Source organism: Platalea leucorodia, assembly GCF_965183815.1.
Source record: "Platalea leucorodia genome assembly, chromosome: 2".
NCBI classification, from domain to species: Eukaryota; Metazoa; Chordata; class Aves; order Pelecaniformes; family Threskiornithidae; genus Platalea; species Platalea leucorodia.
The window spans coordinates 33,871,200-33,894,619 of NC_138824.1; the positions used below are offsets into that span (position 1 = coordinate 33,871,200).

The 23,420-nt window shown below is 41.0% G+C and overlaps 1 protein-coding gene across 1 annotated transcript in view; it reads left to right on the forward strand.

The window, feature by feature from the left end:
- Positions 1-2,182: 2,182 nt before the first annotated feature.
- Positions 2,183-23,420, forward strand: part of VWA8 (von Willebrand factor A domain containing 8) — a gene marked incomplete at its 5' end in the record, with an annotated part of 195,231 nt that continues 173,993 nt past the window's right edge. Inside the window, 2 exons of the mRNA XM_082333521.1 lie at positions 2,183-2,327; positions 13,887-13,964. Of these exons, the coding sequence (XP_082189647.1) occupies positions 2,183-2,327; positions 13,887-13,964 (223 nt within the window). The remainder of the gene's footprint in view (positions 2,328-13,886; positions 13,965-23,420) is intronic.

Consider the following 23,420-nt stretch of genomic DNA (forward strand, 5'->3'; position numbering starts at 1 on the left):
AAGCATATATGCATCAGTTATGATTAGCAAGCGAAGCAAATGCCATGTTCAAGCAATAATGTAATATTGTATAGCCAGATAAAATTTCACATATGGGTATACACATGTATATACAAGAAAAACTAGGTTCTATACATTCACATTATTAAATTATACTAAATTTTGAGTGGTGTCATGACTGACAGTATGGCATAAAAGCAATGGAACATTCAAGTTGCGCATCTAATTGTTTGTGTATGCGTGTATACGTGTATATATTCAACAAAATTTTCCTCCCCATAATTATGCACAGAGATAACAATGTTTCCATTATAACTTTCCCAGCAATGGTTTGAAAATCAGTAAATATAGTTTTCTTTTGCTGCAAATGGAAAGTTGGAGGCTAAACTCAAGGCTGAATTCAAAGTTTTGGAGAAGTTGACTAATTCAGAATTTTAAGACAATTCTTTAAGAAGCAAAACATTTTATAGATACATGACTCAGGGCTGAAATTTAAAGCATTTAGTTTGACGGGTGTATATATATACACACATACAGAGGTAAAAGGAGGCTTTGTACATTCACAGTGTGAAACTACAAAATTTTGAAATTCCAGCATAGCATAAAATCTATTCATTTAATTGCTTGCATATCTGTTGCAGTTTATTACTATTTATTGTTCTATAGATATGACAAGAGGATCAATGTAATCTTCTAATTTAATATCCCAGATTGGCAAGATATATTCGTAAATGATTCTATTGTTATTTTGCCTCATTGGCCTTCTACTCTGTTCCGCCAGACCTTCTTGTTACTTAGCCTATCTTTAGCCTCCAGCATTCGCAATCTTCAGCTTACAAGAAATTAGGGCAATATCCATAAAAGGATGTCTCAATTTACTTTATCCTGCCTTAGATCCAGAAAGCAGGTTCATAGACCTACAGTAGGTACTAAGAAAAGAATTCATACCCAACCAACACTCTAGCCAACGTGGAACGCTGAAGATTATGAAATCTCACCTCTCTTAAGTGTTTAAAGCACCTAATACTGAGCTGCAGAAATGCATCTAGGACTAGATCAATATTCATAATTCACAGTATCCTTTGGGGGCTTAAAAGTTTAAGTCGTCTATGTTTAAACAGATGCTTAGCTCACTTTTTAGTGGTTGTCCTCTGGGATACTTGTTCAATGCTGAAAACATGCAGGAAATGGGAGATTTACTGGAGAAAAATTCTCCTACCCCCATGGACACTGACATACCTAAGAACTGAAGTACAGGTGATAAAGACGGTGACTTGACTCTGGCTTCTACCTTCTGCTAAGACCCCTCACCATCTTTTTACTGGTGCTGAGATCCAAGTCTCAACTGGATTTTCCTTGAAACTAGGCTTAGTTCATTATTATGAAAGCTTCAGCCTTTCAGAAATTATTCTAAAATTTACTCCTGAGCTTTTACATAGATCCAAGAGCAGTAACTTCAGTTGAACCAAGGCAGTTTTGAAATCGATTTCAATAACATCATCTTTTCCAAAAATCTCACATCTAAGCCATGCGTGTGCAAAATGTCACTCCTGAGTAACTGGCTTCAAATTCTTCTTGAAGTATAAAATACCTTAATCCCAAGAGCACAGGCGAGGGGTGGCACTGGCACACAAGGGCCCAGCAATTCAGCAGGATTTAAGGAATCAGAGGTAGGAAATACCTTTGGCGCATGAATTTACCTCAGCCACCGCTGCCCACGCCTTTTAAACGTTTCCAGCTATGGAGTTCAGCCTCTTTCATATTAAAAAAAAAAAAAAATCACGTCGTCCTCGGAGCTGACGCCCCAGCCCTCCTGGCTGAACACACCGCGGGTATCAGCCCCGGCGGCCGGCGCTGAGGGGGCCCGGGGCGCCGCCGCCATCGCCTGCTCTCCGGCCGCGGCGGCCCGTGCTGAGGGGGTTCAGGGCTCCCCCTGCCATTGCACCCCCCTCCGGCCAGGTCCCCCTCCCCCCCCCCGGGGGGCCCAGCCTTCCCCCGGCACCCCGGCGGCACAGGCAGCCTTGTCCCGCGGCCGCCACCCCCGCCGGCCCGTACCCGCCCCGGCCGCCGGTCGGCCCGGCGCTAGTTTCCGGTGGGACTTTGTGCCGCGGCGTTTCCCTTCCCCTCCTTGGTTCGGCTCGGCCCGGCCCGGCCCGGCCCGGCGGCGGTCTCCCCGCGGCCCATGCAGTCGCGGGTGCTGTGCCTGGGCGGCGGGGCGGGGGGCCCCGCTGCCCGCAGGGTCCGCCTGCTCCTGCGGCAGGTGCTGGGCGGCGGCGCGGCTGCGGCGCGGTCCGGCCGCCTGGAGGTCAGGGCGCTGCACAGCTCAGGTAACGACCCCCGGCCCCCCAGCCCGGGCCTCCCTACGGCCTCCCCCCGGCTTCCCTTGCCCCGGCCGACCCCCAGGCCCTGACAGCGGGCCCGGGGGTGAGGGCAGGCCCGCTCTCCCCTCAGCCAGGCGGCCCGGGGGAGGCCTGGAGGCAGGTTGTCGCCTTATGGGCTGCTGGTATGTCCAGTTTGTGCTGCCGTCCCTGTTTCTTCTTATGCTCGTGAGTATTGCGTGAGAGGAGAGGGCAGAGTTCAGTCACAGGCTTGCAGGGGCACTTAGCGTGGCTTTCCAGAGCTTCTCTTTCAAAGCGTTTCACCCGCAGTGAAGCAAGGAGCAGCCCCGCAGCCTGTACCTGTGAGAACCGCGCTTCTCCATCAAGCGGCTGCTTGCCATCTTGCCATGCTTTCTGTTTCTGCAGTGCATGGCTTTGTCCCTCTGCTAAGGCCAAGCCATATCCGTGTCAGGGGTTGCCAAGGCTGATGCGTGTTTGAGTGTGCCTGCAGCATAAGGTAACGGGATAGGGGGTTGACCTTGAGCTTGCATATGCTAGGGAGGATGACCTGAACTGTCCTGGAATATCCTCTGGTGACCTTTGAGACAAATGAGGGGCCTGTGCAGAGCAGAAGTGGTGTCTGGAAACGGTGACATATGGCTGTGGTAGCTGGCGCTTTTCTGTATGAATGCCAAAAGCAACAAAGCTACTAACACAGAGCGAGCAATGAGCAGCTGTAAATTAGAGAGCTAAAATGACAGCAAGTGATTCTGATGGTGGGGTACTCGCTGAAGGTCTTGATTACACCCCTTTAATACCATTTATATCCATTTTAATTTTTTTTAATCTGATTACTAGTTGATCAGTTCATGTCTTCTGTGTTTCGTTTCTCAAAGCTTTCTCAAGAAGGAAGCCTTTGAGGAACTGATAACCATAAAATTCCTTTCAGAACTTTTGAATAGAAAATATCTTATTTGTGAAAAGTATTAAAAACCTAGGGTTATTTATCTTAAATAGGAATAAAAGGGAACAAGTTAACTGTGTGAAACAAGCACCTGAAGAAGGTAGCTCAGCACTTTTCAGCCCTTTGTTGGGATGAGTAACCTTAAGAACAAGAAGAAATTTAGCAAAATTAAATGGTAGCAAATGCAGTATTACTAAAAATAGTTCATAATTTCCATGTGCTATGGAATGTAACTGAGTGTAACTTAGCAATATTCATGAATACACTGTATATGTATATGAATAATAGTATTCCCAGTTACAATCAATGATGGTAATAGTTTTGGTAGAAAGATTTATATCTCAAAGCTCTAGACAATCTTGTAGTTTATTAAAGGCAGGCTAAGAGATAATATTAGGGATAATTGTCCTCCCAGCACCTGAGGCATCTCATTCATTATAGTGCTTCCTATGCTCCTGTGAGTTTGGGACCTTGATATTAGGAACACTATTTATTATTTGATTTTTGTTGGTTTATTTAAATTAATTTTATTTTAAAGATATTTGCATGTCCTCTTGCAGGCCCTATCACTCCTCTGAGGTTACTGAAGTTACAAAGAGATGGTCTGAAATTTTGTGTCCAGTACATGTTTTTGCTATTTCTACGCAGCTGCTATAATTGAAAGTCTTGTTGTAAGCGGTGTTGAGGTTGCATGTCTCTTCCCTGCTAATAAAGAAAATATTTCTGAAAAGGCTGGAAGCTCTTAACAGTCAAGTAAACAGCAAATTGTTGTCTACCCAGTAATTTGGATCTGACATCCCTGCCAGATCGGATTTAGTGTCTGTGATGGTACCTTTTAAGTGTAAGGGAGAAACTGTTGCCTGATTTTGTCCTGTTATATGTGAAGGAACCATGCTTAGCTTTTCAGCTCTGTTTTTGTAATGGGAATATGACTTGCTGGTGCACTGGGGACTGTGGAGGAACTGCTAGAGCTATCTAGTGGTAAAGCTTAAGAGAAATCTCAAAGTGAAAGATAGAGGCACTCAGTGGCTAAAGGGTAATGGGAATATCTAGGAAGGGTTTGGGTTTGCACAACTTATTTAATAAGGGAAACTTAATTTATAGTAACAAATGTTGTGGAAGGAGGACTATCAGATTATTTTTTAATGCAGGTTTCATGTTTCCTTCCAAAAGACTGAAAAGAATCAAGTTTTTGTAGACTGCAGAATTATTTGTGATGAATTATTATTTTAGACACTGTATGAGCTGAACAAAGCAAAGTTCTACATAACTCGGTTCACTGATGTTTAGTTCTTTGCATCTATCTGTAGGTAATACGAAACTTGAAAAAAGTCTGATGGAATACACAATATCAGAGATGCTTTAAGGGGCTGGTGGGAGCAAATGCTAAATTTGGTGAAAACTGAAGAGCTAGGAAAATAAAAATCATTGCTAGTCAGTACAGGTGAAGGAAGGTCTCTCGCGTGCTTTGGTGCTTAATGTGCACAAAACAACTTGCCCTTTGTCACTTGTGTAGACCAAAATATGTACTAGCTTCATTCGCTGTTTTCTGCAGCTCTGCCTGTCCAGGTTCACTTCCTGTGCTTTCTAAAACCTGGTCTATCCCACTTCCTAATCAAACCCGTGTTTAAAGCCTAAAAGATCTCAGTAATACATACAAGAGTATCTGCTGAGTATAACACAGTCAGTTGTGAAAACTCTATCAGACTGCAGAATCCTGTAATGTTAATCATCAGCATACAGGATCTAAGTGATTGTGGTAAAAATTTATAATCTGAAAGATGACTATGAATGGGACCATGTGTTTAGAAGGAGTTTTGGGTGGTTTTTTTTTCTGGGTCTGTCACTGTCCAAAGACTAAAGAATTGGTTGATGATTGATGTAAATGCTTTCCAGCACATTCCCTTTTCCGACTTTACCTGTGTCGTTATCTTGTTGAAGTTCACATAGCTGGAAGTGTGGTTCTGGCAATATTTTTTTCACTGGCAAAACCTATTTAAGAGACTTCATTCTTTCATCTTTCTCTTAACATTCCTGCTATTGTTCATTGCCTCCATAGTTGTACTTAGGGGGCTGCATTGTGGTGACTGAAACGATTTCAGCAACTTGATTTGCAGCGAGGCCTTATGAACAGTTGTTTCATCAGCACAACTGAGAAGGCAGCAAATGGAGATGGGAATTTTCAATGCCAGTTGTCGTGAAAGCTTGCAGAGTTATACCTGAGTTATTTCAAATTATTCTAACGTTTAAGAGAGAAAAGGTTGGTGGCAAAAACATAGTGTCTTTTATTAGACACGCTGATATAGCTGGAAAAAAGGGATGAGCTGTCAGGCAGATAAGCTTCTGTACGCTCTTCGGTAGGGTTTCACGCTTGTTCCCATGAGTAGTGTCAGTAAATAGCTTCTGAGTTTTAATTTTTGGCAGTTGTTCAAAATTTAAATTTTCCTGTTCAGCGACTGTTACAGTCCTGATACGTGTTGATGTGTTCTGCAAGTCCTGCCCATTTTAATGTATAAGGCTGAAGTTGAACCTGCTTGGCAAACTCATGGATTCAGGATAGTTGCATAGGAGATGCCACAGTGAATTTTAAAGCTGTTTTGTCTGTTTTGGTTATCTTTTCAGTAAATGGGAAGTTTCAAAAACAATTCTATTGATTTTCAGTTGTAGTTTCTTTTTAGTCGAAATACATTATTGAAATTGTACTAATGCATTTGTTATCTAAGCTCAGTTTGGAATAGACTAATAGTCTGGCTTTTCTGCACTGAGCAAACTGTACTTCAGGAATCTTCATACAGTTTTAAAACACTATGAGCTAACTTTTTCACATAAGTAGCACTGGCCGTGGAAGATCTGAGAGGGAGCTCTGGGGATGTGGTGGGCATCTGTTAGCATATGACGAAGAGGAGGTAGTGGATATCGCTTTCTACAGACAGCTAGCAGAAACCTCCCACTCAGGGGCCCTCATGCTCATGGGGGATTTCAACCGTCCAGACATCTGCTAGGAGGGCACTCTGGCATTGTGCATCTGCTCTTGGAAGTTTCTAGACTGCGTTGGTAAAAATTTTGTAACACAGATGCCACAGAGCCTGCTCAGGGCTAACTCTTCACTTCGTCTGCTGCTCACAAGTAGGGAAGAACTGCAACTGGTTTGGTCATAGATGGCAGCCTGCATCGCAGTGACCGTAACGTGATTGAGTTGTGGATCTGGAGGAAGGCTGGGAAGGTGAGCAGCAGAATTTGGATCTTGAACTTAGGGACTGCAGGCTTTCACTTATTCAGGAGATTGGTAGGTAGAATCCCTTGGATAACAACCATGAAGAAGAAAGGTGCCCAGGAGAGCTTGAAGCTTTTTAAAGAAAACTGTATGACAGCTCGGGAATGAACCATTCCACAGGAGGATTTGGTATTTCAGCAGGAGGGCTGCTTGGCCAAGCAGGGAACTTCTCAATGAACTAAACACAAAAAGGGGGCATACAAAAGTGGAAATAAAGACAGACAACAGAAGAGGAGTGTAAAAGTGCTATTTGGTATGTAGGGACAAAATCCCTGCCGTCTGACAACTGCAGATTTCTGGTCCAGAAGGACCTTGATAAACTTGAGGACTGGGCCAACAGAAACCTCAAAAAATTTAAGAAAGAGAAGTTCTGCTACTGGACTTAAGTGTTGCTGTGTGTCACTGCAGGCTGGGGAGGCACTGGCTGAGTAGCAGCTTTGCTGGAAAGGCTGTGGGGTTGCAGTGGATGTCTGGTTGAATATGAGCCAACACCTCATAGCAAATAAGGTGAACCATAGACTGGGCTACATTAGGAGGAGCATGGGCAATGGTAAAGGGAGGGTTCATCTCTAGAAAGCACCGGTGAGGCTCTGCCTGGAATGCTGTGTCCAGTTTCAGGTTCCCTGGTTCTAGGGAGATACTGAGAAACTGATGGAGTCCACTTGAGGGCTACCAAAATTGTTAGGGGCCTAGAGCACCTGATGGTGAGAAGCTGAGGGATCTGGGATTGTTAGGTTTGCAAGGAGAGGCCTAAGGGAGGAGAAATCTGTTGGCAACTTAAAATTACAATTACAAAAATGATTAAGTCTAACTCTACTTAATAGTGGCGGATAATACACCAAGAAGCAGTCATCATGAATTGGGGCTTGGGAGGCTCAGACTGGACAACAGGACAAACCTTTTTACTAGGAGAGTAGTGCAGCAGGGGAGAAGGTTGGCTAGAAAGGCTGTGGAACATCCATCCTTGAAGATGTTTGAGACTCAGTCAGCCAAAGCCACAGCTCATCAGATCTCATCTTGGTGGTAAGCTGATATTGAGCAGGGAGTTGGAGAAGATGACCAGTATTTCTAAAATGTTTTGGTAATTGATGAAATGGGCAGCTTAGCAATTCTTTGACGTGGTAAGCGTATTACTACGAGATACTCTGAAATTTATGTATCAGGTCTATGTGAGATCATCATGGCATTAAACATATTTAAAACTGACTTTTCACATCATGACACTTTTGTAATTGAGCATCATTAGACTCCCTACCTTCAGGGTATGCTGTTGGCCCAAACGAAAAATAGCTGTCTGCGAAGAAATGATTGTAAGCTTTCTACATGACTGGATGTCAGACAAGATTCCATGTTCATATTGTTAATCTTCTCCTAATGCAGAAAAATGGAGGAAAAGTTTCACTTGCTGGAGTAAATACCAAGATTTTGTTTTAATGGCACTTTGAACTTCAATCAGTAAAGAGAATCATTAGCCTAAAGTAGACAATTGAAAAATCAAGCGTTAGCTTCAAAACTGAAAGTTAAAAAAATAGAAGGTCTAACAATAATGTTGAGTAGAAATCGAGTAATATTAAAATTTTGTGTTTCAAATACTTATTTTGGGTTCTTAGAGGGAAAGACTTTGTTTCTTTTGCTCATAAAAAAAGGGCAACTTAAGTGGATTTTTTTGCTTAGATTGGAGATGGATTTTGTTGTGTAAACATCCAACTATTTCAGTCAGTAGCAGCTGTCAGCTTGCAGCGTCCTTTCGGCAGCAGCTGAGCTCTACCTCATCTGTATGTGAAGGCAGCGGTGGTCAAGGAGCAAACCTAGTGAGTGCAGGGAATGGGTTTCTGTCCCTCGTGTTTGGGAGGCTGCTAGTACCGATATAAGATGCAGAACAGGTTACGGCGTTACCCAGTGACTGTGTGTAATGTTTGCAGCCATGAAGATGGCCAGTAAAAGCTGGTATGAAATGAGAGAAGTAAGCAAGTTGTGTAGATAGGACTGCTCCCGCCCCGAATAATGTATTCAGAAAAATTGAGGAAAAAGAAAAAACAAATCCTGGAAAGTGTAATTTCTGTTTCTTCAAAATAAGTTAAATCTTCAAGGATGAGGGCTGATAGTCTTTTCTGTGCCCTTATGGAAATGTGCTGGATAAATATCAGTTAAAAGCTCCCCCACCTCTTTCTTTCACATTAGAATGAAATTAAGATCCAGAAATATACATTTCAATATAATACAGATTTTGAACTTTCCTCTAACAGGTGTGATCTTATCACGCAGAAGTTAATGCTAGCAGAGCTTAGCACCTTCACAGTTTTAATATGCTCTTGCTGTTACTGGCTTTTGAGACCAGATGGATGGTCTGTGTACAAGTGAATGTGTAATATACTAAGTCAACTGTTGGAGTGTGTTAATCTCACATAAATTCAGGACTAAAGAGGCCAAAATGCAATAATTTCAACCACGAAAAAATTCAACATTCCTGAAGCTTCATTGTAGTGTCTTATAAAAACCCTGATAATATAAAGATTTACACATGAGATTGGAACTGTTTCGGTTGTGCACTCAAAAAACTAAACACACGTATAGATCTGTGCAGAGTGTTTTCTTTTGCTGTAGAATTTCTTTATTTAAAAATAGCCATTTCAAATTTATTCATTTCCTTCTTTTTTTCTTAATGTGTTATTTCACCAGAAAAACGGCCAGTAGAAGAAATAAAACTTTTTTCTGCTTCTTAAGTTCTTAAATTGTAGTTGAGATGCAATCTGTTTATCTTCAGATATGACCAGCGTTGCTGTAAATAATTTAAACAGCAGCGTTTTTTTCTTCTCAACATATAGGAAAAAATAGTAGGATTAGGGAATGGTCTCTTCTGGGGAGGGGGAGAGGAGAAGAGGGATAGTTGGTGTGGTACTAGCTTTTAAATACAAGACCGGTCAAAGGTGCCAAGAACACAATAAAGCTGCATCTTCAAGAAGCCTTCTTACTGAGATTATAACATAAAAGCATCCACAGTGGGTCAGAACAAGGTCCATCAAGTCCTGCTATTCTGTATTGGAGAACGGTGAATAGGAGATGCTGGGGGAGAATAAAAAGCCGAGGGTGTTCCCGCAGGAGCGCCCTGCCAAAGTGCCCTCCCAGCCTCCGGCTGCCTCCTCTGCAGCTCAGAGGCTTGGAGCTGGAAGCAGTGCCTTTCTATTCAGTAGCCCTCACTGGACCGAGTGGAAGAAATAGGCCTGCTCCTGTGAAGACCCCTTGTCAGTTATCGTAAAAAGCAGATGTAGGTATTAATATTGTTTTCTGTCTAAAATGTAGCTCTAAAGAAGAGAGCCTATCAGGTTCAGTGCATTGCAGTTACTGGCTAGCTTTATGTGCATGTGCGAATTGCCATTTTGCCAGAGGTGCAATTCACACCTGTCTATTCCAGAGGCAGTAGAAAGAGCTCGTTGCATGTATTGAGGCTGTTTTCATACCTCCTTGTTTCAGAGAGTCTCATCAGGGTCCCGTTATTGGGTCACGGTCTTTATGTGCTGCCAATTTCTGGCCCGTATTGCATGGGCTCTTAAACAAACTTCTTTGTCTGTATGTTGTCTGCCCCCTGAATCGGATGCCCCCCTTACCTTTTGGATTCTGGCTTATTTGGCACTTGTTTTGTTTCAGCAGCCATATCTCTTTGTGTACATCGGGCACTGCTCGTATCTCACTGTTTTCCTCAAAGACTGTGGTATCTAAGTTTACTGTTTTCTGTGTGGGAGATAAGAAACCAGGGGCACATCTTCACTGCTTGCCTAAGCAGGCCTGATACGGGCTAAAAGTCTCCATCACAAAACCCCGTGTGTATAGCTTTTGTCCACAATAGTGTGGTAGCAGCTTGTGAGATGGCTTGGAGTATTCATGGGCTATTCCATAATTTGCAGTGGAGTCAAATAATTTGGGATACGTGTTCTCAGATTATGAGTCTTGCTGATTTAACAGCACCATTTTACAAAGCAGGCTGTTGTCAGTTCTTGCCAGCTGGTGAAACATTGGAAAGAGCCTGTCCGGGATGACATCTCTGTTCAAAGAGTTTGGAAATGCAGTGGAAATGGAGTAACCAAACATGTGATTTTAAACAAGTACAGAAGAAACAAATGAGACAAGAAAATATAGACCAGGTGGAAGTGTGCGATAAGATCAGTGGGCTAATCTCCCCTGTGCTCATTTAGCTAGGAAAATAGACTCCACTGTCTTCGTTTATTGTTGCTTAAAGTTCTATTAAACACTGCTAGTATTTTTGCTTTTTGGACAGATGCAAGCTGGAGGCAACATTTGTCTCCAGGCAGCAACAAACCTGTTAAAATCTGAATGCCCTGACTGTATGCTAGGGATTTTGTGTGTTCAGCTCTCTCCACATCTTGCATATAGTTCCCTCCCAGCCCATTTTTCATGAAAGTTTGTAGGGTCCACTGACGGCTGGAATATTTGTGAAATTTTTGGACATGACTAGATGTGTTGATCGAGGGTTAGCATGTTAAGGACTGACATAAATACCACCAGGACAGATTCATTTTCCATTTTTCACCTAGACCAAACTCAGCTGTGGGTTTTTTTCTTTTGGGGGGGGGGGGGGGGGGAGAGTACAGGAAATCAACTAAGGCTTTTCAGTACTGTGCCAATAAAGTAGGTAATTAAAATTCTCTCCTGTAGATGATATCATCATTCCAATGTATTGAAAAAGTCTGACACCTTGTTGTTTTGGCATCTTGTCCCTGCTGTGTTTTGGAAGACGGTGTATGCATGAGAGAGTATTTACCGCTTGAGCTGAGGTGATTTAAGCTAGGAGCTAATTAGTCGTATACTCTTGTCTCATTGCATGTTGGCTGGGGAACGGTGAGAAAATAAACTGGCACTAATTTCCTAAGGATATATCAGGCAACCTGCCCTTTGTAGAATGTTAAAATTCTTCCTAGCTGAGCTAATGAGAGAGGTGTCAACGTTTGCAGGAAGCAGTGGGCTCCTAGGATGTTTTCATCAACTTGGAGGCATTTTGGTCAATCCTTTAGCTGTTTCCCAGTGAGAAAGAGTGACTGGAGCTGCAGCAGAAGAAAGAGAAAGGGAGATGATGCTTAGGCAGTAAAATAGTTTTTCTTACTTTAAAACTCAGACAAGTGGGCAAAACCCTGGGAGAGCCAAAGCCTAGATTTTACTCCTTGCAGTGGTTGCGTCTGTTCTCCAGTGACTCTTTAATTTAAGATATATAACAGTTCCCAGAATGGGGACCAAGCCCCTAAGCCATTGTGGGACTTTCTTTTGGAGGGAGTTTGAATGCTTCAGGCTGAAGAGGGCACAATACTTTTAGGTGCATTTGAACTGCAAATTCAGCGAGGGCTGGGAAATGAGCTAAAGACTGCTGCCTAATCGTTAGCTTAGCCCCAGCTCTGTTTGGGATCATTCCACTTCTTGGCTCCTGCACAGATTTGCCAGAGAAGGGTGCTTAACTCTAGCAGGGAGGGCGGGAGCTGCTTGGTGCTGCTTGTCCTTAGGATCAGGGATGAACCCTTGGCCACATTTTATTTGGCATTACTGCTGTTGCCTAAGTCTCCCACTTTCTGGCAAGCCATTGAAGCACTGTGCTGTTGCATAAAATGTGGGAACACCCACCAGCTTACAGCCTTCTGCCAGTACTTTAAGGAAAAAATGGGGGGCTGGTTATTTGGGCTTCAGGAGCAACATAAAGACCCACGTGCAGGCATGTATGTCAGGCTGTGAATTCCAGTCTCAGCACCATTGTTAAGCCCTTAAATTTGGGAGGAAATCAGCTATAATCCTTTCTTCACCGCTTCCTGTTTGTTGCTGTAGGTGATTCTCCTCTGGCTGTTATAAATCTAGTCCTAACTGTGTAACCTTTCCCATGGATTGTGTGAGTCATGTCAGAACCTGGGGATTCTCAGGCCTGTGAGATGAGCAGTAACATCTGGGTATGCTGGAAGAGAACTACATTTGAGTATAAAACTAGAGTCACTGCTGCATGAAAGGAGAGCTGCTGTTATGTATGGGAGGAGTTGTGGTTGCCTTTGTTAGTTTTGACAGGCATCCTCTCCAGCATCTCCCTCTGCTTCCAGCATTGGTCTTCTGAACTCTTTGACTCCTTACCCGGTGCTGGAGATAGGCAACCATAGACTGGGTCCTCTTGGATGGAGTAGGACAAGGTCCAGATCTACAAAAGGATTTTTAGAGTTGGATTTTGTTTGTGGGCTATGTACTCTACATCTTATTTCTGAGAACAGCACAAGCACAAAAAACAGTTCCAAAACTTGGCCTCAATTCATGGAAAGGTAGTGTAATCAGAGCGCCGTGGCAGAACTGCACCCCTGTGAAGCAGTCTTACCTCAGTAATTGTCTCCATCCTCACGCACACACTACAGTGCCTGTTGGGCAGCAAAGGTGGCGTTATCTTCAGCAACAGTAATGGAAAAAACATCATCTTACTAGAGTCATCTAAGTTCCATGGTCTTAATACTTGTGAACTCATCTGCATGGCCCAGATGGTCTCTTGAAAAAAATAAACATTGAGTTTGTTACCAGTCTGCACCTCATTTTCTTGGCTTCACGGGTTTTGGGTGTTGTGCTGTTTTTCTCTGTGACCACTGCCACCTTGGTGCTCACCCATTTGCTGGTGCAAACTAGATTTCACTTCTGATTTCCACGAGAAAGTACATAGGGCATGCCTTGGAATTTAATTCAAGCCTGTGGTTGCAGAAAGACAGATAAGACAGGCAGGTCCTAATAAGAGACCAGTAAATTAAATGGCCAGGTGCTTTAGTTTTGGTGAAATCCAGAGCAAGAAATGCTTGAGACCTCTCAAACCTTGGAGAGGTGCCAGGTTCTGCAGCTATACAGAGAGTGCAGGAAGGACCCACTGACATGAATATGTCATTTTATACCTCCAACAGATACTGTCTCAGGCTGCTTGAAAACTCAGGAAAATCATCACCCCTACAGGTGTTTCTCACTGCTAGTTCGGCAGATAAACATGCTGAAGTTTTAATTTCAATAGATCAACGATGGTAGTTGTAATGGGGTTCTGCAGTGAGCTTGAATTCCATAGCTCCCAACAAAGTAAGTTATGGTTATAACAGCAGCAACAAAACAAAAAAAGTCAAGCAGTATTAATTAAATGTAAATTGTCCTGATACCTGATCTATTGAAAAGCAGCAGAGCCTAATTAGTAAACTAACATTAGAGGTTGCTTTGTGAACACACAGTCAGCCTTACCACAGCAGGCCTATGATTTAAACTTTAATATAAGGACATTAAACGCTAAAAAAGTATCTGGGAACTAAAAGACATCTTTTCTCTTTTTTAGGTGGTACTGTCACTATTGGAGATGTGTCTTTTAAACTCAAAACACCGAAGAACCCAGAACTTGTTCCACAGAACTACAGTAAGAATCTGTTTTCCTTTTGAATGAGTTTCAATGTTTTATTCAAAAAACTTTTACTCACTCAAGTCACCCCACTGACATTACTGAAATTATCTAAGAAATATGTTTTGAAAAAGCATGCAATTTGGGGAAGGCTATCTTCGAGTTCTTTACTGTATCTCTGGTTCAGCTGGTTATATAGGAATCTCTTTAACTTTGAATGTAACTTGTTCCATTGGTCAGTGGGACAGTAAAAGGATCATTTGTGTACGTTTAAATATTTTGTTTAAAAGGGATCTCATCCAGCAATTACTTCTAAAAATGATACAGTAATCTCAAATTGTTTGGTCATAACACTGTGGCAGTTTAAAATTACCATTCAGTTGCAATATGATTGTATGTCCTAGGAGTGTTCTGCTGTATGGCAGATGTCGTGTGTTTTTCTACTGTGATATTTAGTATTCCCAGATTGTCACATTGTTGTTGTCAGCAAACATACAGATCTTTGCGGTCGATCAAGTTAATGAGAAGTCAATTGCATGGTGACAAAAAATGCTATCAAATACTTAAAAAAGACATAGCCAATTATGCACATTAACAATGTACTTACATGTAAGTACAATTAATTCACGTTATGTTTTGATACCTTATTCAAAATGCAACGGAGTTGCAGCCATCCGTATTTCCTGTTTCTTGAGAAAACATGCTTCTTGAGCTTTTCCTTTTGCACTGTGGATCAGCAAGTGAATCATGTTTTCGTTGTGGCATTTCCTAGGAGAGTACAGGCCAACTATTTCCTGAGGCTTCAAAAAGATCAGTTGCCATTTGTTCAGTGCTTTCACATGTAGGCTCTTGGATGTCCAAAATTTAAATTTTAAAAAAAAAAAAAACAAAACAAAACCCAACAACTGATTTTTCCAACCAGATAAATTTTCAGGCTAAAACCGAGCACACATGGCATTCTAAAGGGGTATGTACGTCTTAATACCACACATGGCATTCTAAAGGGGTATGTACGTCTTAATACCACACATGGCATTCTAAAGGGGTATGTATGTCTTAATACTATGCTTAGACAGGGTCAAGCATTGAGAACTCCCAGTGACAATCATTGCTGGGCTTACAAGGATCTACAGCTGGAAACTGAGTGTAGTCATTCACTTCAAGTGAGTTTGCTTTCCAACATGTCTAAATTCATTCCATGACATTTTGAAACAGACACCAAGAAAATTGCTGGGGTGCTGGCGTTTTTTGGTTTTGTTTATTCTTTTAGAAGGATGGCATTGATAATATCAACACTAGACTTGCCACTGCACAGCTGGCAGGATGGCAGGTAACTGCTGGGAGAGAGAGATACTCAGGGCAAGGGGGATGTTACAGGTGTACCGGGAGTGCTACTGGTACAGTATCAGAAAGGGCAGGAGCTGCTGTGTGAAGGTTTATATTGTTGCGTTCTTAGGCAATAATACTTCGGTTCCTCAGGCAGGCTTTAGGTGGCTCTGTTTGAGCCAGAGGGTTGAACAAGATGGCATCCAGAGGTCCCTTCTAACTTCAACCGTTCCATGTTTCTGTGATTCTGGATTTTGTAGTAACTGTGGGATAGTAGACCTGTACTATTGACATCTTTAGATGCCTGTTTCTTAACTCTGACATGCAACATTTCTTCTGAAGTGTTTGTCCTTTGAGAGGTGTGGTAGGAATATAGAATCATAGAATAGTTTGGGTTGGAAGGGACCTTTAAAGGTCATCTAGTCCGACCCCCCCTGCAATGAGCAGGGACATGTTCAACTAGATCAGGTTGCTCAGAGAGCAATATAGAGAAGATTTTGTTTGCTTTCCGTCTTTGACTAGTGTGAGGTCTGCCAGTAGTCTGATAGGTAGATCTGGTAGGCCAGATAGTAGATCTGGTAGGCCAGATCACTGATCTGCGTCTGGATTGTGGGCTGCTTAATTCCCATACCCCAGTAGGCGTCACACTGTGACGCTTTCCTACCGGGTGATCTAAGGTACCAAAGATTCAATGCCATGTGTCTGCCCTTGCTGTTATGGGGTAGCCCATGAGGAAAGGGTTTCTGTCTTAGACTGTAATGACACTTCCCATACCTCGTGCATTCCCTGGGAATGCGGCCAAACAGTTGAGAAATGCTGCTCTGTATTATTACTTTTTATAACTTCTTAAATTATAGACTTTTGCTTTTCATCATTTATCTTGTATGCCTATTTTTTCATTTTGATCATGAAGTAAGGCCATCAGTTGTCTATGTCAATGACTAATGTGATCCGTTTCACTTACTTACATTTCTTGTAGATTTTTTTGCTTTCTGGTTTTCTGTGCTATAGCGAATATGTTAATTTTAACCATGCCTCCCTGCCCTCCACTCTTCCACACCATGCCAGTCACTATTACATGTTTTGGTCAATCTGTACTTTTCAGCGAGATAAATGTTAGCTCTAAGTTGCTATAACAGCACCTCTTTCAGTTCTTTGGACTGGGAAGGTAAGAGAATTCTGAAAACATTTGGTAGGATCAAAGAGTCAGAGATTTTTCTAGTTAACAATTGTAAGAAGGAAAAAGTGGTTGAAAAGCAATCTGATAGCAAAAAAGTTATTGAACATGGAACTGCACAGAACGACGGGATCTTAGCTAAAACCTGATACTACAACTAAAAGTAACGTTTATTAGCACATATTAGGTGTATTATTAGTTGTTTCACTCTCTCTCTTTTTTTTTTTTTTTTTTTTTTTGGGCCGATGTCATGCTTGGGATAATGTTGTTCATCAGTATTCATGTACTTACAGTGGGATGACAGAAGATACAAAATTTTGCTTATAAACCTAAATATTAAAGTAAGGTGGGATACTTATGTATTTAATAGCAGAAAATTGATTTCAAGTACTTGAATACAATTTCTTTGTATATTTAAATTAAATTTTTTTTTTTATCCCTTAGTGCTTCAGTTCTGTGGTTATGTTACTATGGAGAACAAAGTTAAGTTCTTTCTTAAGTTTCCCACTTAAGTGGGAAATATCTCTGAAAAAGTCTCAGGCATTGTAATGTTTGCAGTGGAGTAAGAAGTAAGAGGGGGGAATTGAAGCAGTTACAGTTCATTTACTAGTATTGCATATGATATTGTTTTCTAGCTCATTGTGTAGAATAGAATGTTTCTGCTTTTGTTATTCTGCTGATAAAAGCCATGTTAAAATGTGGTGATGTTGAAAGTGCATATCTATAATTTACAGCAAATTTTAGGGATGATATAACTTAATTCTAAACTCAGCATTATTCTAGGCTTAAAAATAGCCTTAAAAATCTGAAAAAAATGTAACACAGTAAGGAAGGTAAATGTACTAAGTACCTACAAAACTTTACATTTGTCTTCTTGTCACAGAATTGATACCAAAATATTTCATTCTTTGTGTTACCAAATGAAACTGATTTTTAATTCCTTTATTGAACCTTGTTACATTTTGCAGAAATGGATAGGATAAGTACTGCTGGTTACCTTATGTTTTCATGTCTCTGCTTTTCAGGTTTTATGCTAGGTATCTAGCAAGTTCTATATGAAGTACTCCATTTTGTGTGTTAATGTAAGATATAAATTTGTTTTACTCTTGTTGGCAAATGGCTTTTTATTGGAAGATGATAATTAAAGGTACATAAAATCTGAATTGTTCTTATTTTTCTCTTTATAAGTGACAAGTAAAAATAAGTCATACACAAGGGAATTTTGTTAATGGGATTTCTGTCATAACTGTGCCTGACACGTTCTAGAAAGAGGGCACTTATTTTTGCACTACTTGTTCTTTTATCAGTAAAAATAAAACCTACATTTTTAAAATCTCACCATGCCTGAAAAGCATGATTGTTGCTTTAGTTATACTTTGGAGAAACTTTGTATGCTTTCCATGATAGTTTAGATCTAAAATCGAATTGTGAGAACACACTTTTTTTTTTTTTTTTTTTTTTTTATGTTGAGTTCATATCAGTGCACTGCTTTCGTTAATGGTTTCTGGAAATTTTATGAAAATGACAATGTACCTGATATTTCATCTATTTATTAATCTTGACAAAGCAATTCCTAACATAGCTCTTCCAGGACACTTTGGTCAATGGCGGCAAATCCTCAATAAAGCAGGAAAAGGGACGTTCTCTTGCAGCACTCTGTCAGCTTTGCTGCTCTCTGAAGGTGCAAGTGCATTTGGGAATTTGGCTGTAGTCATGTTACATGCAACCGCATTGCATTGTGGAAGGTTAATTTCAAACAGTGTGTGGTTTTATGCCAGATGTCCTGAGTCTGAGCACCCTCCCCAGTGTGTGATCAAAAGTGACATGCGTGTATACAAGGGGTTAAGGGATAAATCCCGTTAGTTTTGCCAGTTGAGATATATGGAAGACTAATTATGGTGAGGAATTTAAACAGAAGGTTTGTGCGTATAATAATGAAATACAAAAAAAGTAGCACTAAATGGATTTCTGTGCTTGAAAGGGAATTGTTGAGGAAATTTGGGTTATTTCTCTGTAGTAGGCTCAGCGGTGCCAGCAGTTCCTGTTATTTATTCTTCACCCGAAAGATCAGTATTACCTTAACAGTAAGACATCTCTGTCCGTCTCCCAGAATGGTATGCGCCGCGTGCTGAAGCAGGGACAAGCATGTGTGTTCAGTTACTGCTCAGAGTAGGTTCAGATTTGCGCTGGAACGTGCGTTTCTTCTTCTTTCTGTTAACTTTAAATCTGAGTGTCAGGGTGCAACACGTTACAGAGACAGGTTGTATTGCAGGATGACTGTAATTTTGTGCTAACAAAGGCTTTTGTCATTACATTTCTTCTTTCCTAGCCTAAAGAAAGATGTCTGTTGTCAGAGGTGGTGATTATTTCAGCAGTTTGAGTTTTCATCTAGGCTTGCAACTGATCTGCTACTTGGCTGTTACCACCTAATCAGGAATCTGAAATAGTGGGGTTTTTTGTCAATAGAGCTCTGAACGTTTTACACCATTACCCCCGTTTTGTGTATACCGAGAGTGAGGCACAGGGAGACACGGGGACGTGAAAACCTTCAGCGAAGGTCTTGGTGGAGCTCAGGGAGTTGTCTGGACTGTTGCTTGTACCTCAAAGCAGGGTCAGCTGAATCCGAACCATTCCTGAGAGATGTTTGTCCTCCTTGTTCTTAAAATGTGCCGGTGACGTAGATTCCAGAACTTCTCTGCACACTTTACTCCAGTAATTAATGATTCTTTTGTGAAAAAAACGCATTTTCTGATGCCTCGTTTAGATCTTTTTGGACATACTTTTACTTCCCTGGGGCTTGTTCTATCTAGCATAGCCATGATGTATAGATTACTTTTTTCTTCACTGTGATTCTGTCTTGCATGCTGGAAAACAGTTGTTACGATTTTTGGTCATTTCTTTTCTAGACCGAATTCCAGTGTCTTTAACTTTTCCTATCTTCCAGACTTTTCATAATTCTTCTTGCTCTTTTCTAGAATCTCTCAAACTTATCTGTGCTGGACTGAGCTGTTGTGCTCAAAAGCAGACACGATATGTCCCTCCAGTTGGAGTCCGAGCTACAGATAACTGCTCTGGCTATGTATTTCCCTACGAGTTGTACATCCAGCTACGAATAGTTTCATTTACTCCATGTTTATATGTCACTAAGAGAAACTTAATCTTCTGAATCCCATTCAGTGTCTCTTCCAGAAAGCTATTCGGTTTTACATGATTGCTTTATGTTTTCTTTTCATGTATACTCACATGGAGAAATATGATTTACCTATGTAGATCCTATACCTTCCTGTGAAGCAATCGACTTGAGGGAATTAATGATAAATGAGTTTACAGTCTCATCCAAGAAGTAACTTCCCGCTTTCTAAGCCCCTGCAAAGACTCGCAACTTGTTTCCTTACCACCGCAAGAGCAAAAATTGTTGGAATGGAGACTGTTTCTATGAAAAATTTATGAGGAAAAATAGTATTCCAGTGGAAACTGTCTGTGATGTAACCACATTATGAGACTTTGAAAACTCCTTGGGCTCCGTGCATCAGCATAAAATTGGAAGAGCAGCAGTGTTTTATTTGCGAAGCGCTAAATGAAAGCAGCTGAAAGCAGGCCACACAGGAGTGCCTCCCTCCTCACCTCGGCCACGCTGCCTCCTCCACGGTGTGCGGGGCAGCTTGCTCTCTTCCTTCATTGCCCCCCAGCCTGAACAAGCTGTGAAATAAGTCTCGGTGAGCTCAGGGTTTTGAACGTTTTAACTTTTTGAAATGTATTTATGTTTTTAGACAAAGACCTCCCTCCTTGTCCCCTGCTTCCTTAACCATATTTTCCGGCGGCCACCCCCTGTGCTGGATGTACTGCAGATTGCTGTGGAAAGCTAAAGGACACCCTTGGTAACCAGAAGAGAGGGAGATCTTTTTCCCCGCATGAACTTTCACCTCCCCTGATAATAGGAGCCATTCTCAGACTGTGAACATGCACTGTAGCAAAGGTTCAGGGTATGCAGAGGTCCAAAGAAGGGCAACGAAGCTGGTGAAGGGTCTAGAGCACAAGTCTTAGGCGGAGTGGCTGAGGGAGCTGGGGTTGTTTAGCCTGGAGAAGAGGAGGCTGAGGGGAGACCTTACTGCTCTCTACAACTACCTGAAAGGAGGTTGTAGCAAGGTGGGGGTCGGTCTCTTCTCCCTAGTAACAAGCGATAGGACGAGAGGAAACGGCCTCAAGCTGCGCCAGGGGAGGTTTAGGTTGGATATTAGGAAAAACTTCTTCACTGAAAGGGTAGTCAGGCATTGGAACAGGCTGCCCAGGGAAGTGGTACAATCACAGTCCCTGGAAGTATTCAAAAAACGTGTGGATGTGGCGCTTAGGGACATGGTTTAGAGGTGGACCAGGCAGTTAGGCTAACAGGTTGGACTCGATGATCTCAGAGGTCCTTTCCAACCTAAACGATTCTATGATTCTATTTTTTATTCTGTTGAAAATTATATACATCGGTGTCTTCTAAGTGCCTGTTGGTTATTATGATATTGACCAAATCAGAGTCATACAAGGACATGAGCTCCAACATACTTTGTACCACATCTGGAATAGATATTCTTGGAAATCAGTTCATTTAACTGTCTGCATCTGAACAGTGGGAAGAGGTAGGTGTCTCCTTCATTTGTGGGATTTCTTCTGTAGGTGGGACACAAGAACTTGCCAGCAGATACTCTCTTCTATCTCCAGTGAATCTTATGGCTTCAGCGAGTGTAACGTGCCAAGAATTCAAGTATGAGTGAACTGGAAAATTTCCGAGGCTAGCATAGCCATTTCAGTCTTGGTTTTATCAAAAGCTGATTTGTGGATCAAACAAGAGCAGCTGCTGCATTTGCTTCAAAATCTACGTATAACATTTTCTTCTTTTCTTATTTGGGGATTTCTTTATTCAGCTTCAGCTGCTCACTTTACAAAATGTTTGTGCAGATTCTGCTAGGTGTTGTCCCACTTACCACATATTACAAACCAATAGAATGCATTTTCTTTCGCTGGCCATCCTTGATAGATAGGAATAGCAAATTGTAGCACCGACTACTCTCCTGCATGTGCCAGATGGTGTCTTTGAGAATCCACTGTAGAGGCTTCCTACGCACCATCCTGCAGATTAAGAATATAGGGCCAGCTACTCAACTAGTGCAAATCAGCAGAGTGCCACTAAACAGATTGTGCAAACCCAGTTTGCATTAGATGCTATCTGACTCATGGGATAATTAATAAAAATTGCTGTAGCATACATGCTGAATGCTTTTTTCAGCTAATTTGCCCTGTCTTCTAAATGTAATGGAAAATTATTATATGCTGCTTGTAGTAAAGTTAATATACAGTACTTGAACAGAGAAGAATTTTTTCAACTCATGTTAGAGAAAACATAAAAGCTTTGCAATGCAGATACCACAGTAAAAGTAGTCTAAATATATAAATAATAAATATAGAAAATATAAAGAATAAAATATATAAATAATATTGAAGATACTGTGTATGTGCATCTGAAGTTGCTTTTGAAGAGAACACTGTGCTTTGGAAACAGTTTATGCAGTATAGACTGCATGTACAAAAAAATTTGCATTATGATTTTGGAAGGACATAACTGGGAAACTAAAGTAGGCTTAATATCTCGAGCAATGTACAGATATTACATGTTAGAATAGAAGGAACTGACAAGTGGAAGCTGCTGTCATGACAGTTCACCTTAGGGAACGCTTGCTTTGAATTTTCGGCATTATTTGTAATGGGCTTCCTTTGAGTGAGTTTGCAGATGGTCAGTGTGCTGACTTTGTGATTGAAAACTTGTATTGTAATTGATCCAGCTGTAATCTGTATGTGAGGAGAATGATGTGAATGGTGAAGCAATGAAACCGTTTTCTAGGAAATGTATCAATAAGGAATTGTGTCTTTCATGTCCTTTTCTCAAAAAAAAAAAAAAAAAAGCAAAGCTAAGAAATTATAGGACATTTTTAAAAGTTGCATTTTGCATATTAATCTTTCAGAGAAAATTTGGACTGTTTAAACATAATGACAAGAATATGAGTGCCTTTATATATATATATTCCTTAAGGTTTGCAGGGAGATCACGTTCCTAAGATTTTAGATTTTTTTGAATGGTGTACACTCATGTTCTCTTTTACATGACAGTTTGTCTTGCAGATGCTGCTGAACGTTCTTAAATCCTGTTTCTATTTACGGTACTGCTTTTAAGTCTGACCCGAGTTTTTTCTTGAGGCCATCCTAAAGATAAAAAAGATAGCTACACATAATAATGTGAATTACACCAGAGGCGTTTGTAGTCATGCTGTGTCAAAGCTGGTTTGCCATGCTTCTAATGCATGACTTTTGACATGAAAGAATTCAGTGTTTCAGCAAGATTTCCAAGCTTATTTGTCCGCTTTAAGTGCTTTTTTTTTTTTTTTTTTTGAGAACACCTATTATAAAAATACACTAGACACATTGGCATGTTCCTACAACAGGTAGGATTAATAACAAATGTGCTTTCCAGTCTTGCAATTTTAATGGTACCTTTAATATAATACGTTTTATTTGTGTGGTGCTTTTCAAATTACCATACCTGTCCAGTAGCAAAGTTTGGACAGAGCAGTTTTTCTGGTGTGATGTATTACCCTTTATTTCCCAAAGAATATATGTAACAGGAACTTTCTTAATTTTCTTGAAAATCTCATAAAAAGGAACATGTTATTCTCTGTGAGGAATTTATTTGCATTTGGCCTGTTGTATGTGGTACGTGTGACATGCAATGCTTTCGGAAAACAGCATTGCAGTGAAGAAGAAGAAAATATTCTTACATTCATATGATCTTACCATAACATATATGAAAACTAATGCTGGGCACGCTAATGACAGTTATTTAGAAAACAAAACAAAAAAACAAACCTGAAATGTTTATTTACAATTAATCTGATAATCCTAATGCATAGATTGCTCTCCTACGTGTGTATGTT